Source organism: Lethenteron reissneri, chromosome 18 (genome assembly GCF_015708825.2).
Source record: "Lethenteron reissneri isolate LAM-NWPU_2019-01 chromosome 18, ASM1570882v1, whole genome shotgun sequence".
Classification (NCBI taxonomy): Eukaryota; Metazoa; Chordata; class Hyperoartia; order Petromyzontiformes; family Petromyzontidae; genus Lethenteron; species Lethenteron reissneri.
In genome coordinates this window covers 15,118,647-15,135,870 of record NC_083796.1, presented here as the reverse complement: position 1 = coordinate 15,135,870, position 17,224 = coordinate 15,118,647, and the positions used below count along the sequence as shown (strand labels likewise).

At 54.4% G+C, this 17,224-nt stretch overlaps 1 protein-coding gene across 1 annotated transcript; it reads right to left on the bottom strand.

The window, feature by feature from the left end:
- Positions 1 to 4,138: 4,138 nt before the first annotated feature.
- On the bottom strand, positions 4,139 to 13,161 carry LOC133343602 (RNA-binding protein with multiple splicing 2-like). Its single transcript, XM_061553294.1, has 7 exons — positions 13,046 to 13,161; positions 11,304 to 11,381; positions 10,029 to 10,067; positions 9,590 to 9,652; positions 5,666 to 5,816; positions 5,130 to 5,257; positions 4,139 to 4,669 (listed from the first exon to the last, which is right to left on the bottom strand). The coding sequence occupies exons 1-7, from the start codon at positions 13,154 to 13,156 to the stop codon at positions 4,646 to 4,648; spliced, it is 594 nt and encodes a 197-aa protein (XP_061409278.1). The 5' UTR covers positions 13,157 to 13,161; the 3' UTR covers positions 4,139 to 4,645.
- Between the last annotated feature and the right edge of the window lie 4,063 nt (positions 13,162 to 17,224).

Genomic DNA, 17,224 nt, shown 5'->3' with positions numbered 1-17,224 from the left:
TGTAGAAAAATGCATGCGTATGTAGCGAGCCCAGCAGTCACTACACGTACACAAAGCTCGCCTACTCCCCCGAAGCCCCTCCCGCGTGGCCCTCATCATTTGAGCGCTGCAATCACGCGGTATTTAAAGCAATCGGGTGTTTCTACTGATCCTGCATCATTGGCCAGTCATTTATAGCCCCCGTGTGCGCTGCCTCCTGTCCCCCGTCAGCACGAGAGGTGTTGTTTGTGGGTTTGGTCTCTCGCTGACAAGGTGACGGAGGACCTCGTGACATTCAAGTGACAAAACACATCTGAAAAGCAGATTTAATACCCCTAATAATGTGCGCCGTGCTGCGATTGGACATGAACAGCAGTTTTCACCGCTTGTAAGCACTGGACCAACAGAAAAGCACTTGTGCCCCCTGTGGAATGCATCCATTGCCCTCAAGCAGTCCTCGCATGGTGTTAAAACCCCCAAATATTTTACTCAACATTGCCTGCAGGCTCCGACTCCGAGGTCATTTTCCCTTCTGCCACGACCAGACGACCATCGTGATATTGGCAGTGTGACAAATGGCTTGCAGGCCATTTGTAATCAGGACAGAACTGGATACCACCTGGGATCGAATCAGACACCGGAGACCACAACTCCCATCAGAAACGAGCGCTTAGGTTACGACCCAAGACATCTCTGAAGCCATCACGAATAAGAGGACGTTGAAAAGGAACGAACCTGCCTTCGACCAAGTCACTCGGAATGCCCAATATTGCAAGTCAAGCAGGCACGAGCCTGGGGATTAAAACAGTAACGTCGGAAAGGTGTTTATTCAGATCGTGTTTAATAAACAACACGCGCTTGAGTGGCGTGTCCCCGGCATTCTTCGCGATTGGAGCGTGTTGATGTGATCGCGAGAGCGAGCACGACATTGCCGTGGGAAGGCGATGGGGGGGGGGGAGCCGAGGCGGCGCATGCTGCTCCGGGTGTCCCAGGAGCGAAGACAGTCGGCACTGCCGGGACACCTCCCCGTGGCTGCGAACACAGAGTCGTGAATTCATTCGGGAGCGAGTTTCCGCAGTCCCTGGCACCGTGGCCCGAGTGACCGCGACCAGGGCGTGCCGTGGCAGAGTCTGGCCTGGTCGGTCGCCACCCCCCACCCCCCACCCCCCACAAATGTCCGTATTCAGTTCCCTCCACTTTTGGAGAATCGAGTATGACGAAGGAGGCGAGTGGGGGTGTAAATGCTGCACGCGAAACGGCCATCAGTTTATGTAGAAGAACGCAGCAGCATTCTTGCGAGTGTACGACGCTGCATGTATTTTGTGCCACTCATTTCGCAAACCAGGGGTCTTCCCTTCAAAAGAACTTGCTCAATTACAGAGGGCGGCGTGTTGATAATCGACGGCACCAAAAAATCTTCACCTCGCGTAGCGGGCGCGCAGCACTGGTGCGTTTTGTGCGGCATCTCCAATGGAGAGCGATGGTCCCCGTGCCTGTGTGGCACGGCACAAGGCGGTGCAGCAGCAGCAGCGCCAGGGGCTGTGTTTATTATCTGAAGCCAGCGTTCGCTCCGCAGTCCCCCCGCTTGCTACATCGCGTCTATTCTTATCCGCGTTTCACTCGCCACCTTCGTGCGAACACGGGCAGGTGCAGGTCTCCGCACATCGGTGACCGACTGCCTTCTGCCCTTGCCACCCATGACCACATTGGCAGTGCCCAATGGATGCTGCACTGGTGGCAGGTTAAGAAAACGACGTTAACTGGTAAATCCATTGTTGTACCTCATTCTACACAGCCCAACCTTCAAAACCCACACAGACAATGCTGACTGGTGACGCCTTTAGCCGCCTCACTGGGGGTGGATTGTGGATGGGGGGGGGGGGGGGGGTCCCACCTTCACCAGGCAGGGTGTGCGGGTGGCTGCCTTAAAATAAGGGTACCCAGAATAAAAGAGCACAATAAAAACAGTGACCGATAACAATGTTCAGCCAATTAAAATAAATGCCATTAGACAGCGTCCCAGCTCGACACAAGAATACAGGCCCCTTTGGTGCTTCACGATGCAGTGTGGTGACGATGATGAAGCCAGTGACGTGTGCGCAGTCGATCCATCCCATCTCTGGTGGTTGCGACATCTGCAACAGGTCAACAGCGCTTGCCCGGGCAATGTCCACGATTAGTCGTTCCGTGAACTGCACCCGCAAGCAGAGCGCACCTCTGTCACGCAGCAAGAGGCCTCTGGGTGATAGGCGATGGGGTGGAAGATGTCCCCGACCAGTTACCGTTGGTGCAGCCACACCGCCCATTCTCTAGACGACATCTGCCTCAAATATGCCACAGATTATACAACAGCTGCCTTTTTAGGGCACCAAAGCGAGGCTTGGATAATAAAACATCAAAACATAAAAAACGAATCTTCCCCAGGGGAGGCACCTCTGAGGAGCACGGTTGGCTACGTACGGCGCAAACGGTCAGACATTTGCAAGAGTTTAGCCACAAACAAAACCCATTACCAAAGTCACACTCCTCATTCAAGTCCACCCCGATGTGGGGACATCGTCACCGCACAAACGCACGAAGCCACGCGAGGCAGGAGTTGGCGGCTCACACTGCAACGAGGCTTTGAGCCAACAGCCTCAGCTGGCAACGCAAATTAACGGAGCTCGTGGGAGAGACCGTCCAATATGCTTGGATAAGAATGCCTCAATGCTCACCATATATAAAACATTCATGCCCCCCTGTCCCAATATCTAATAATAACTTTGTAGGTAGGCGTACACAAAAACCCAATAAATCACCCCCCCCCCACCCACCCATATGATGGCGTGCTTACATACACACACGTGAGCTTACATACCAGGCGTGTAATGGGATGTTGAGTTAACGGCTGTGATGGAACATCCTCGCCACAGCCTAAGGATGTCTGCAATCTCATGGCACCAGTTCTCACCCACTCCATCACTCGCGAACGCCCAGAGTTCAAGTGTATATACTCTGTCCCAGTAATTCAGCAAGGGGTTGAGGCTCCCAGAGCCAAATAAGAAGTTACATTGCACAGGAACTGCACGCTGTAAACATTAAGTGGGTTTCATGGCAAGTATGGCACGCTTGCACTCTTGGAAACCTTGCCGTGTGTGGCGAGGCGGCTCTCATGAGACATTCGCCTGCACATCCGTGTTTTATTTTTATTATTTTATTACTTCTCCTTCTACGCGACTTTACCGAAAGAACCAAGAAGATGAATCCGTGCACCGCCCAAGCGGCAATCCGCGGGAGCCGTGGCGAGGCGCAGGCCGTCCATCCCAAACCGCTCGCCTTGCGAATGGACGCAAATTAATTGCACAAACGACGATATGCAGCGGTATGCAGGAAAATACTTTATTTTCAATTCATTTCCAAGAACTTCAAACCCATCGCCGCACACGCCCGTTGGAGTATTGTAATTGACAAGAGCAGGACAGGTCACGGTTAAGTCCTTCTGCCTTACCAGGAAAACCAAAGCCGTCGTCCGTTACCGTGGTTACGCGCCACAGGTTTTGCAGGCGGTAGCTCTTAAGATGCCAAAATTATCCAAAACCTTTCAACAGTTTCGTTCGGATAAATAACATAAATACTTTATTCCTTTTATGCAGTCGTGTTTTTAGAAAACGGAGGACACTCAAAATGACCACATACAAACCACCCGCTCGCCTGCCTCCCCCCCCCCATCCACCTTTGAAGAGAAATTCGCGACCAGTGGAAATTAAAGAGCGCCTTGGAGACGACCGACCGTGTAAAAGTTGGTCGCACGCAACAGAACAAGCACAACCCACGCATCACCTTTCCACTCAAAAATACAATATCTGATGCAGTCAGTTAAAGTTATACATTGTGCCATCAAGATAAAGCCACGTTTTATTTTTAAACATTTCTTTTTCAAATAGCAAGACTAAAATAAAGTCATGGGGGAACACCCATCCATAATCCAGCGATGCCTTCAAGGACTGGAGATTTAGAACATATTTAAGGCATTTTTATTTACTGGAAAAGAAAAAAATCGGAATGCCTCATCTGCAATTTAGGAGGAATCCCAATCTCCACCCCAAACTGGACAAACGCATCAGCTCGGGCATCCAGCGCTCACCCGGGGGGGGGGGGGGGGGGGGGGGGGGGGGGGCGGCGGGGGTCAGACTTCACCAACGATGCCAATCAAAACATCTTCGGGTGTATCCGACTGTCGAGGGATGGTACACGTTAATTCTCCTCATCAAGCAAACCTCACACCCGCACAGCAGTCCTTAGAGAACCAGCCGTGCCACAGCGGATGCAGTCTGCTCTTACTCAACTCAAACCAGAAACAAGGACTAAAAAACACATTCAACACGACCAGGCAGGGCTATCCGCGGGATATGCCGTATTACCTCCTAGAGTACGCGATCTGCTTGTAAACAAGCCGTGCGTGGCGCATTAGTGTCGCCCCACAACAACAAGGCAACGACAGGGACAATTTCATAGCGCTTACGGACCATGCTGCACAGGGCCACCGAGGAGAAAGGACCGGGTCCACGAGCCACCACGTCCAGAGTGCCGAGCGAACGCTCCGACACTCGCCACGTTTCTCTCCCCCCCCCTTGTCCCTCGCCAGGGCCGAGGAGCGCTTCGCCGCTCCCCCACCCAGTGGCTCATCCTAGGAGGGGGATATCCAGTGCATCTAGCAGGCACACGGCACGCACACACCAACACGCCGTGTTGCAGCAGTTCCACCATTAGGTTAGCGCCATTTCACATGCTTAGGACAAAGTGTGCACATGGTCACCAACAATGGGACAGCCTTTGTCAGTCCACTGTTGAGGGCCCCCCTCACCCCGTATGGGTCAATGAGGGGGGGGGGGGTTGCTTGACGACACACTTCACTGGTCATTGCGAGTTGGTAAAACGCACGTTTGAAGTGCCCGAGGAATGAAGACTTGCCACAGACTTGGCAGAGGAGAGTGTGGGGTCAAGAACAAGACAATGGGTGAAAACTCCAATTCCAAAGCGCAGAGCCTAGGGATTGCCACCACCGGGACGCACACAGCGCGGTGTGGAAACGCCAAGCAGAGCGCTTTATTTCGGCGTATCCGGCGAAATGGGTTCATCGCCGTCGCGCACGTACGAACCTCGCACCGTACCTGTGATGGCAGCGCAGAGGCGGGGTAGGCGAAGGACGCGCAGGGTAGCATGGGCCCCAGGTCGAACAGCGGGTAGGGGGCGGCCCAGGTGTCAGCAGGGGAGAGCATCGGGGGGCCCGACAGATCAACTGCGCAGACCGCACACAAGCGCGGCTCGGCACGCTGGGGCGGCAAACTCCACCGGCTCCCAAAAACGCACTCGTTGCAGCGGCCTCAATTTATACGAATGTAGAACACCTCTGGCACACCGTGCGTAGCCAACCGTGCCAATTGAAATTACGCCGCAGGATCTTTAACGTCCACTCCTAAGCAGCCGGTGCCACGGCAAGTTTCTGGTTTTGTACACTGGCAGCATTAGCCGGGGGGGGGGGCGCGGCGCCATCGATCTCGGTTAACGCACTACCGCCGGGCCGCGTCACCGCCCATGCGTTGCACGATAAATGTAACAAAAATTATTCTAAATGAGAGGGCCGAGTTTTGCCAGTGAGGGTGGAGATGCGGCAGCTGTGCCCCCCCCCCCCGTGCCCGGCACTCACACGGGTCCCGCAGCACCAGGTGGGCTCCCAGCGCCGGGTGCGGCATCACTGGGTTGGGCGTCGCCAGCAGTCGGTTCCTCGCCGTCTTGGTGTTGGCGCGAGCGAACTCCAGGCGTAGGGTCTGAGGGCTCTCGGGGTCGAACCTCACGCCCTGTACACACACGGCGGCGGCGTTCAGGTCAGTCGATGGCGTCGCCACCCCTCGACCGCAAGCGCAGCCCGCGTGGCGCGACGACTCCACCCAGCCCCCACGACACGTGCAGTTAGAGGGGTTATTCGACCGTACTTCACCACGCTGGTCAGAGCGGGTCGGTGAATGCAGAGAGCACGAACGTGGACGCATAGGGAAGTCGAGTACAACAATGTATTTGTTTTGCTGCACTGCTCACCACGTGGCTCGGGCTGCGGTCAGCCTGCTGCCCGTGTGCGATGGCCACCGATGAGAGTGCAAACCGGACTCAACCCCCCCCCACACCCCCCGGCTTGGGATCCAAGAGCGTCGAGATCGAACACATTGCCTGCACATCACCATTTCGATTGAGAGAGTCTGGTGTGGCTACATCAAGGCAGGGAACACACGAGGGCACGCATGGAGAGTGTTCATGGGTAGGAGGGCTACCAGGACAGAGGGAGACAGCATTTCAGTCGCAGGCAGGAGGGGAGAAGATCGAGTGCCCAGTCACGCAACATGCATTATGAAAAACACTGCCGACTCACAGCCACTATTCGTGAGGATAGTCTTCATTAAATACCTTCCTATATCACCTCCCCCCCCCCCCCCCAGCAGTGTCTTGTTAATATTTTCACACGCAATCCAATAAAAAAAAAGACAGCAAACGGACATACGAGGAGGATGCCAGATCAGAGCTGTGGATATGGGGCAGCCGTTTGGTTTTCCCAAGACTGCACGATGAGGCCATTGCACAACACGTGTGCAATCGGCCATTATTGTTCACGGGCCTTGCACCGTCAAGTTGCAGGGAAGCCATTGCCACCCGACAGAGCGTCAGGATAAAGGACAATCCCCATTACTATTCCAGATTCGGTACCAGAAAAATAAAAAGTTAGAGAATTAAAAACCACTCCGGGGAGGCACCGATTGAGATATTGTTCACAAAAATGTCAAACTTCATGGCCTGCCTCCGACATGCTCCAACATACCCCCCCTCGGCTGATCCAAAAAAAAATCTCCCCCATGAGATGAAGTCCTCGTGTCTTTCCACTTGTAGGAGTACGAGACCTCATCCACCCCTGGTGCAACAGAAGCCGCTCCCAGCAGACGTTCCTCCCGCACGCGATACCGCACCACCCACATCACTCCTTGTGTAGAGCCATTTTGCCACGAGATTCTGCACTCTTCCCACATTCATTTACACAGAACCCCTTTTCCTATCGCGACCATATATGGAGCAAGAAGAGATCAGTCTGCTCCGACACTACACAACACTGCATCACAAGCCCACACTACAATTGACAACACGGGAATTTCAATGCGAGGGTTACTAGAGATTTGACGGGGTAGATTTATCAAAACAAGTAAGACCAAGGCAGCGTGGATTTGCTATAAGACTGGAATAAAACCGAGCAATTGAATCTATGCTCAAAGACAAGAGCAGATGGCAATGTGTATTCCCCTTACGAGAGACACTTCTGGATTACCTGGGCTCTGATCCAGTCATTACGGGCATCAGTTCATCAAAAAGGTCCCAGAGAATATGGGGAAATCCCCCCCCCCCCCCCTTTGTATATGTTCCAAGGTTGGCCGTGGACCTGCAAACAATTAAAGCATAAAAATCCACGTAGAGTGATCAATGGACCCCTTGGCACATTCAGGGCGCCACGGCAAAGTCAGAGTCACGGCATTGCCGCCCCCCCCCCCCCCCCCCATGTGATATATTTATGTTCAGCTCTCTCAAGCCAAACCTCTACTTTAATAGCAAGTGATGAATACATTCATGCTTTCCAGTGGAAGGCTTAGAAATGCCGCGAGCCATCCTCTTGTTAACCGAAGCAAAAACTAAATCTCAAATTTAGATTTAGTTTAGGACATTTGAAGTGTGCCATTAAATTTAGCGTATAACCAAATGTGATGCTTAATATGGCAGCAAATGGCTACATAACCAATATCACCAAGCCTCACCCCCCCCCCCCCCATCTAGCCTTATGGACTGTTGGGGAAAGTGCTGTTACAGAGCACCTATGAAGGCCGGCATACAAAGTGGGCAGCACGTGCCCGACCGCCTTTGTCTCCCCAGTGGCAATGTTTACACACCACACCAGGTACTCATTGGAAGTCAACTTTGGGGAGATCCATGGCCTGTTCAGATAATGGTCACTGGACTGGTGCAGGCCGAGATCAGAAATCGAGCTCTGGGTTGCCGCAGGGTTTGTAGCGCAGCGTGCCAGCTGAGTCACCACCCAGACAAACACACAAGCAAACCGTGGATTGGTGCGCAAGGGTAAATTGAGATTTCCTGCTGGAATCTCTTAAACATGAAGCAGACGCTGCTACGAAAGGGGGCAGCATCTACAGAGGGAGGTATCGATCGTAGCGGTCGACTGTAGGAAAGGCACGAGGGACCGGCGCTGGAAGCAGACATTGCGACCCTCGCGGTCCCGACACCGTCGACTCGGCAGTGCACGAACAGCAGCTCATTCTTTCACATCTCAAAAACCATGCCGCCATCCCAGCAGCCGGACGGTCAGAGTCGTCTGTGGGGGAAATATCGCTCGGGTCGGTTGGCACGCGGGGCTATAAAAAGAGAAGCCACTCGCAGACAAGGGTCGTCTCAAAAGAAAGGGCCACAGACTGCGATGTCGTTTACACTGTACACACAAAATAATTTTCCACTTGGCTTTAAGCGCATTGCTCGTGATACTCCTGAGGTGGAGCAGAAGCAGATGTTTGCCATCGGTGACACTAAGTGGCTCGCGTTGAACGGCACACAGGCAAGTCGCCAACGTGTCCGTCAGGAGCCGAGCGAGATGGGGACCCAGCCACCCTCAACGTCCTGCCATCTCTGCGGCCAGAATAACCACGCGCGCGCGACGCCATCCTGGAGAATAATCATAGGAGGACCTAATTTGGTCCCAATTTTTTTTTTTATTCCTATTTTATATGTATTTATTCCACAGGTGCATTTTCAGCCTACCAAGTTTACTTTGCAGTTGAAATTCAAGTTTGGTCTAATAACATGCTGGTAGTTAACGTGAACAAATTTGGACAAAATAAAAAAAAACGCCTTTTACCCATGCCAAGGGTTACCATTAACATTTTTGAAGCAACAAAATATTCGTGTTATTATAATAAAAAACTATTTGGAAAAGCATGTTTTATAAACTTTTCATGTAATAATGTACATCTTACACGAGTCATTTGCTCAAGGACTCAAATCTGAGTAAAGATGCTCACATCACGTTTAAAGGGTCAATGGTGATTTCCGAGGTCGGCGCTGGCAATACAATGCCCTTGCATCTCTCGTGGATTGGACAGAGGTCAGGCAGACGACGCTCACATGTGGACAGGATGCGGATGAGAGAACACAGCCGCCTCTGCTAAGAACCTGGGTTTGAGCCCAGGTAACTACGTGGGAGAGTTGAGAGCCTGCACCTGGTCTCCAATACACAACAACTAAAATATTACATTTGGCTTCCTAACTTTACTCCATTTCTCCAAAGCCCTCAATTAAAAATGTTGGTTAACCATGCAATAAACATGTTACAGGGTAGAACCAAGGGTGTGCCTGGTATGAAATAGGTCTAGACACAAGTCTAGGTTACTATTGTTCCCACTTTAGCGCTCAAGCATCTGCTGTGCGAAATTCCACAATCCGTTCCATCAGCGCAAGGTGGTGCCTCGACCAGCAGCGAGCGGAGAACGGCAATTCCCATTACAACGTGCACACGCGTGATGAAAGAACTCACATTCAGAGAGACTTTGGCATCTTCTGCTTGTGCTCTGCTGTAAAAGGTTACAAATCCCACGGGCTGGAAGAGACATTTCAAAAGAGTAAACATCTATAGATCTTACTTCACACCACGCTAGTTTTTGAAGTTGCCAAGTCACTTCGTCACTGGAGACTTAAGATGCTGTACATGCCCGGCTTGCGCTGTTATCAGCAATGCAACTGAAGCTGTATATTAAGTAGTAGTAATTGGAGTTTGTTAATCCGCTGATGGCCATGCAGCTTATGAACACAATTACTGTACAGAGCCAGAGCACATGGCCAATATTCGTAACAGACCAACATTGGCCACTTCACACAGAAACGTTGGTTCGGATTTAACCGCTTCACGGCTGACCGATGCCAGAACCCGTGTTTGAGAAGCGAGAGAACGAGGGAACGGTTCAATTCCCGCTTACCTGCTTAGAGGTCATCAAGATCAGAGAGCCCTCGTATCCCTGCAGGACAACATGAAGCAGAATCATTCAAACGGAGAGGCCCCAGCCGTGCTTGGAGTTTCACCGATGGCAAACTATGCGCCCCCCCCCCTCCCATCGCCACCAGTCACACAGCCATCCACCAAAACCACTGCACAGCACATGCACCACACTTGGGTACATTGAACATACAAACACGCACACGCAGTGTACATAGAACAAGCCTTCAATCACAGTGTTAACATTGGCAATTCATTCCAAATCCATAAAACACCCGAAAGGCTGCGTCGCTGATGGGGGGTGCAAACTTTGAGGGACAGCGTCATTGCAGTCTGCTCATTTATGGTTATATAGTGCACTTTGAACTTCTTTCACACCGTACGTAGCCAACCATGCTAATTGGAGGTGCGGAGCAGCGAAGGACAAGGCGACACAAAAAGCAGTTTTAAAGAGTTTTCAATTGGCCCCAGAACGACGCGAACGATTAGATTTCGTGCGAGTGTGACAGCACCAGGCTGACACGTCTCGCAGGTACCCTAATCAATATACTGTATATAAAATCGATATATAGCCGTGCCCATTGTGAGGAGGGCTGATGAACAAGCGCGCAAATGGGAGTCGATACACGGGCCATTTGAATACTCACCCCGGATCCGATTGACCAATTTGGACCTTCCCATGCACGGCATTGAGACCACAGCCATGAACACAACGGGACGCCTCGGAGTGCTCGAAAGTGCGTGGGTGGAGGGGCGGGTGGAGAGGTGGAGGGGCGGGTGGAGGGGCGGGCGAGATGTTAACCACCTCGCCCTGGTATGCACGACGTTGTAGGTTCGATCCCGACCCCTTCTGTATAATTGGAGTTTGCGTCAATTTTTCTCCGGGTCCTCCGGATTTTCCCCTCCACATTTAGAATCAACACCACCACGTGGCGTTTGGAGCGTTTGGCTGCCATAAAATTCCACAAGGCACTTGGTAGAGCCGTCATTTGTGGCGAGGTCGCTTCTGGAATGGAGTTATACAAGCTCAGTGGACCTTACCTGGCACAAACAAAATATATATATCCGGTTCTCACATAGTTTGTTTATGTTTATCCGCAAAGACCGTCAGAGCTCGACACGTGTATTTATAATTGCACAACGCAATAATCCATAGCATTGTTGTGGAGAACACCAGAAACAAAAAATAACGCAGCTTCTCTACTGCACGTTGGTTTCTCTATCCTAAAATGGGTTCCTCATCGCGTCCGCCGCTCACCTTGAACGGTCTGAAGAGCAAGTAGAGCTCACGGGGCTTGATGTCCACGGGCAGCCCACTCACAAACAGGGTCCGCACCTGTCCACCACACAAGCGCAGCCATGCACAGCAAATTCCTCCAGAGCCTCACAAACCAACCAGCGCACTGCTCCTCCTGCTGCTGCTGCTCAAGCTGCTGCTGCTGCTGCTCAAGCTGCTGCTGCTGCTGCTCAAGCTGCTGCTGCTGCTGCTCAAGCTGCTGCTGCTGCTCAAGCTGCTGCTCAAGCTGCTGCTCAAGCTGCTGCTGCTGCTCAAGCTGCTGCTGCTGCTCAAGCTGCTGCTCAAGCTGCTGCTCAAGCTGCTGCTCAAGCTGCTGCTCAAGCTGCTGCTCAAGCTGCTGCTCAAGCTGCTGCTCAAGCTGCTGCTCAAGCTGCTGCTCAAGCTGCTGCTCAAGCTGCTGCTCAAGCTGCTGCTGCTCAAGCTGCTGCTCAAGCTGCTGCTGCTGCTGCTCAAGCTGCTGCTGCTGCTGCGCTCTCAAAGGGGCCGATCGACAAGGAATGACGGAGCGCAGAGGCCCCCGTCGCGAGGACGCGATGGACACAACGGAGCACCGTGGGAAGTGGGGTCTCTGGGTAGCCCCCCCCCCCCTCGTCATTAGTTGCAGTCCGTGCCCTCTCAAGCCCAGTGCGAGCAGGCTGCAGTGCTCCATCTACTGCTGGATGATCCGACGCCACGGCCAAAGGTCAAAAGATGACGTCTTGCCCAAGTGGCGAGCACAGAGCCAGTGGTGGAAATTTCACAGTCACGTTACGGGGCGAAGCTATTCATAGGTCAGCCACCCTCGTCTTGGTACCCCCCCCCCCCCGTTTATTGACCACGGGGGGGGGGGGGCACGAGTGGCCGAGCCAAACTCCCCAACCAGGAGTTGAACTCGCCAACCTTCGGATTGAGAGCCACTCGCTTCGCCACCGAACTGGGCGACGTGCAGGAGACGAGACAAAGGCGACGCCACTTCGTGGAGCCCTCGACCGGTGGGGGAAGTGCCGCCAACGAGGACCGATCAAGGTCGGCACGGCACACGCGCGGTGGGTGGGTGGGGGGGGCATCAACACGCCCGGCCGCATTTGTCTCCCTAGGTAGCGATGTTTGACACGTGGCATTAGGTTACCCATGCGAGGCAGAGTCGATCTAGGAGAGGCCCATGACCGGTTCAGATAATCGTCACCCGATGGTTGGTCGTGAGCGGGAATCGAATTCGGGTGGCCGGGTTCGTCAGCGTAGCGCGCTAACCGCTGCGCCACCGCTCCCCACAATACCACAGAAGGGTTGACGCCGAAGAGGTGGATTGAGGGCGATTAGAATTGAAACGAGGGTGAGTGCGAGCCAACAGGGGGAGGGTCCGCGATGGGGTTCGATGCGAATGGGCAGAGCGCACGGACCGTACGGCCCCGCAGAGCGGATGGAGTTAAAGCCGCGGAGACGGCGGCGGTCGAAATGAGCGGCGCGCAAGCGACTTGCAGCCAGCAGCGTCACGAGCCGCCCCGACGGGGCAGGTCGTCTTCTCAACACCGCCACGCGTCATTTATCCGTAACATTCTCAGTTACTGATAAGTTGGCGAACCCACTTTCTCTACTGTCATCACCTGGCCAAAATCACGGCCCAGGTGGAGCAAAAAAAAAGATTCCCAGAGACGGCGAGAGCGCACGAGGTCCCAGCGAGCACGACTCGGCGAGCCGCTGCTCTCTCGCGAGTCGCCGCTCACCTCCTCCTCGTGATGAGCGCTCGTGCCGAGGTCGCCCTCGTCCACCTCCAGGCGAGTCGAGCTCGTCGCGGGCGCAGACGAGCAGCTCTCGACGTCTCGCAGCAGCGGCATCGGACCCCCCCCTCCTCCTCCTAACCTCCTCCTCCCTCTCGCCGTCTCCTCGAGCCCCGCGTCCCCACCACGCTCCTCCGCGCGTCCCCACCACGCAGAAGAGATCAGGGTGGTGGAACTCTCTCCTGCGTCTCCCTTCTCGCGTCCTCTTCACGTCGGCGTCGCTCGCGAACAGCGGAGCGCTGCTGCTGCTGCTGCGGCCGATGTCTCTGGTCCCTTCTCCCGGCGGGCAGCGTCCCACGAGTTCGCCTCCTACGCCGGGGCCGACTCAAGCGGGCGCTGGGACTGCTGGAGGCGCGGCTCGGGGCTAATGAGGACTCCTACTCCCCCTCCTCCCTCGTGCCCTTTTGTTCCGCAATCACCGTCAGCTGTGCGGCGATAACGAGGCGGTGACGTAGCCACGCGCATCGCCTCCTCCTCCTCCTGCCTGCTGGCACGAGAGCGCCCCCAGTCCGTGATTACCTCGGAGAGGAGCAGCAGTGCCCCCCATCACCCCCCCCACCGCAGGTCCCTCAGTGGATGCGCAGCTCTCACGGGGAAGTGGGAGACACCATGGGGGGGGGGGGGGGGGGCACAGGGCAGGGACAGTCGCCGAGAGACGGAGGCAACAGTCACGCCGAGGCGCAGCAGAGCGAGACACCAAGACGCGGAGACAGGCGGAGACGCAGGGCGACACTCGGAGACAGACGACGCATCGATTGATGTTGGCGGTGGGGGGGGGGGGTGCAAAAGTGGGGGGCTCTGTGCTCTTGCCCCCCTCTTTCGCTGCCCCCCCGCCCCAGTCCCCATTGTGTGGAGTGGTGACCCCCCCCCCACCGATGTGATTAGTGGAGCCAATGGCCGCGTCTCCTCCCCCCTCTACAGGTGCGGCGCGCGCGCGGGTAACGACCTCGCAGCCAATTAGCCACCCAGGGGGTCCTGATGAGGCCCGTGTGTGTACGAGGTGCTGGCCCACAGCACTTGCCCCAAAAGTCTGGTTAAGGCTATAAGGGGGATCTTTGTCTTTGTGTGTGTCTTTGTGGTGCTCGCTAACAACACTTGCCCCAACAGTCTGGTTAAGGCTATAAGGGGGATCTTTGTCTTTGTGTGTGTTTTGAGTGCGAAGCACGAGCCACGTGTTGCCAATCAAGACGACCACGTGATCGCTGCTATTCCCCGTGACGAGCCGCACGTGGCACTCGCGTGCCCCTCCCCCGTGGGAGCGCGCGAGGGGGGGGGCGCCCCCGTGTGGACCCGCACAGGAACTCTGCTGGTGGTGTCACATCAACAACATCACCAGCAGCAGCAGCATCACAGCGCGCATGTTTGGTCGAATTTGGTCCAGAGTTTGTATAACATTAAAAAGCGGTTTACTGCTGAATCAAGCATCGAGGTGGTGGTCGTATCTTGGTCACAGCCCTTCAGGGCCCGTGGTGGAAATTCCATATTCCTATGATGGGAGCCAGTCTCTGCATGGGATCACCACTGGTAGCGGCTCGCAATTGGAAGGTTGAGTTCAAATCGTGGCTGGGGGTTGACTCAGCCCATCATCATCATCCCTCCGGGGGGTTGAATAAAAACAAGTACAACTTTGTTGGGAATTCAACAGCGGTTGTCCTATGGATGGACTCGCCCCCGCCATAAGTATGAGGAATTTCCACCGGCGCCTCTGCAGGCCTGTAGACATGAGATGACAGGGATCGCCTTAATGAAGACGTGGTCTATTCAAGAGCTCTGATGCGTTGAGGGGAACTCGCGAGAAACATCAACACCGACATGTTTCGTTCCACAGCCGTGCGATTCGTTCGCAACGTTGCTTCACCGGTCAAGATCTGATCGTGGGTTTCTCACCTCTGGACGCTTTGACGTCCAGGGGTGAGACCGCCTAGTTCCTGCCAACCCATGCGCCAGTTTCCTAGCGTTGATTGCCCAGGAGATTTCCACAATGCACAGCTTTAAAGGTGGTCTCAGGATTGCACAAAAGAGAGATTTTGACGTGGAGTCATCGAAAACAAGAAGGTTATTTTCTGTGTAGAGGAATTGGAAGATGTTATTCTGTTCAATCATGACAATAGAATGCAGTATATATTTGACTACTTAATTTCATTTGGCGTTTTATTAAAACTGTAGAAAGGTGCAATGCCCGCAGTCACAATGTTGTTGCTGTATATGCCTTCGACGTAACGGGCACGTAACCCTGGGACACGTCAGCGGCACGGTGTCAAAATATGCATCTGTTGGATGATGCCCGTCGCTTACAATGAAAACAACGCCACGAACCGCGTCACGGTTTCACACGACCCCTTCCGCTCGCACCGCGACCCAATCTCGTGGTGGAAGTTCATCGAGTCACGAGGGATCGAGTCACGAGAGGCCTCTCGGTGGCTTGAATCTCACAAATGACATCTGCGAATTCACGATGACACTTAAAAGTTGCCTGAAACCTGGTCTCCTGGAACCGAGGTCTGCATCAACCCAAATCTGCAAAAGCAGCCTCAGGTTGGCACTGCCGTTGACTTCGAGACGTCGTGGTCTCGCCGCAGCCAAGCGGTGAGCCGGCTCCAAATCCCCCCCCCACTCCCAAGCTCTGCGGTCCTTTATGTATTCAGTTGTTATCGGTCAATTACTGAGTGTTTATACACGAGAGGAAACCTGACCATCCGGAGAAACCCACGCGTGCGAGTGACCAACAGCCTCTCCCTGACAGACGGGAAAGTCGGGGTCCACGTTGAATGCGCCGCAGTCTCCTGGCGAGCCCAGGTACGGCAGCCGTTCTTGGGAAGGGAGATCCACAAGATCTGCGTGTGACCCACCAACCCTCGCTGCTGCCTCCACAGTGCTGGACTCCGGGCTGCCACGTGCAGCGTAGTCACCAGTGCCCAAGTTAACAATGGCACATCAACATATCAACACATCAACATATCAACACATCAACATGTCAACACAGCAATATATCAACACAGCAAAATATCAACATATCAACACATCAACATATCAACACATCAACATATCAACATATCAACACATCAACATATCAACACATCAACACATCAACACATCAACACAGCAAAATATCACGGCCAGGGGCTTCACGCCATTCGGTATTTACCAGATGCAACAACTCTGCAAACCCCACACTTGGCACAAACATTGAAGCGGCTGACATGCATATACACAGATACAGAGAACAAACTCCACAACATGGCACCCTGGTGCTGGGGTAGTGCGGGGAGGGGGGCCTCTAGCCAGGCGCTGCTGCACCACAAACATCCTTCGCCCGCACGCCGGGCGCGGTGACCGGAGCTCATCTGCTGAATACCACACGGGGGGGGGGGGGGAGCCCACACGAGGGCCCCCCCCCCCCACCACACGAGGGCCCCCCCCCCCCACCACACGAGGGCCCCCCCCCCTCCACACCACGAGGCGTGCCACTTGGTTGAGGGCTCCGCGCACAGAGGCAACTCGACGTCTTGGAGGCAGCCGATCGAGGTTGAGACGAGGTAGAGGGGGTGGTGGTGGTGGTTGTGGTGGTTGTGGTGGTGGTTGTGGTGGTAGTTGTGGTGGTGGTGGTTGTGGTGGTTGTGGTGGTTGTGGTGGTGGGGGTGGTTGTGGTGGTGGTGATGGTTGGTGGTGGTGGTGGTTGTGGTTGTGGTGGTTGTGGTGGTTGTTGTGGTGGTGGTGGTGGTGGTTGTGGTGGTTGTGGTGGTGGTTGTGGTGGTGGTTGTGGTGGTGGTGGATTCACGCCAGGCGGCCTGCGAGGGGGTTCGGAGGTGGGGGCTGCTGCCCAGGGCGCGAGACTCGCGAGGGATTATTTATTTATTATCAGTCGAGATCGTCCGCGGTGGCGACCAATTGTCATCGCGTGCGCAGGTGACGGGAAGCTCGCGAAGTCGCTTGGGGCAAACTAAGTGACGAATCGCGCCGCGAACCCAGGGGACCCGCTCACGGCCAACACACAACACATTACACAGAGTAAACGACACGCAGAGTGAATGTGGTGTTAGTCTAGGGCAGGGGTCGGCAAACCAATATAACTCGAAGAGAGACATTTATTTAGAACTGGCTTGTTTGCCCGTCCGAGGACGGAAG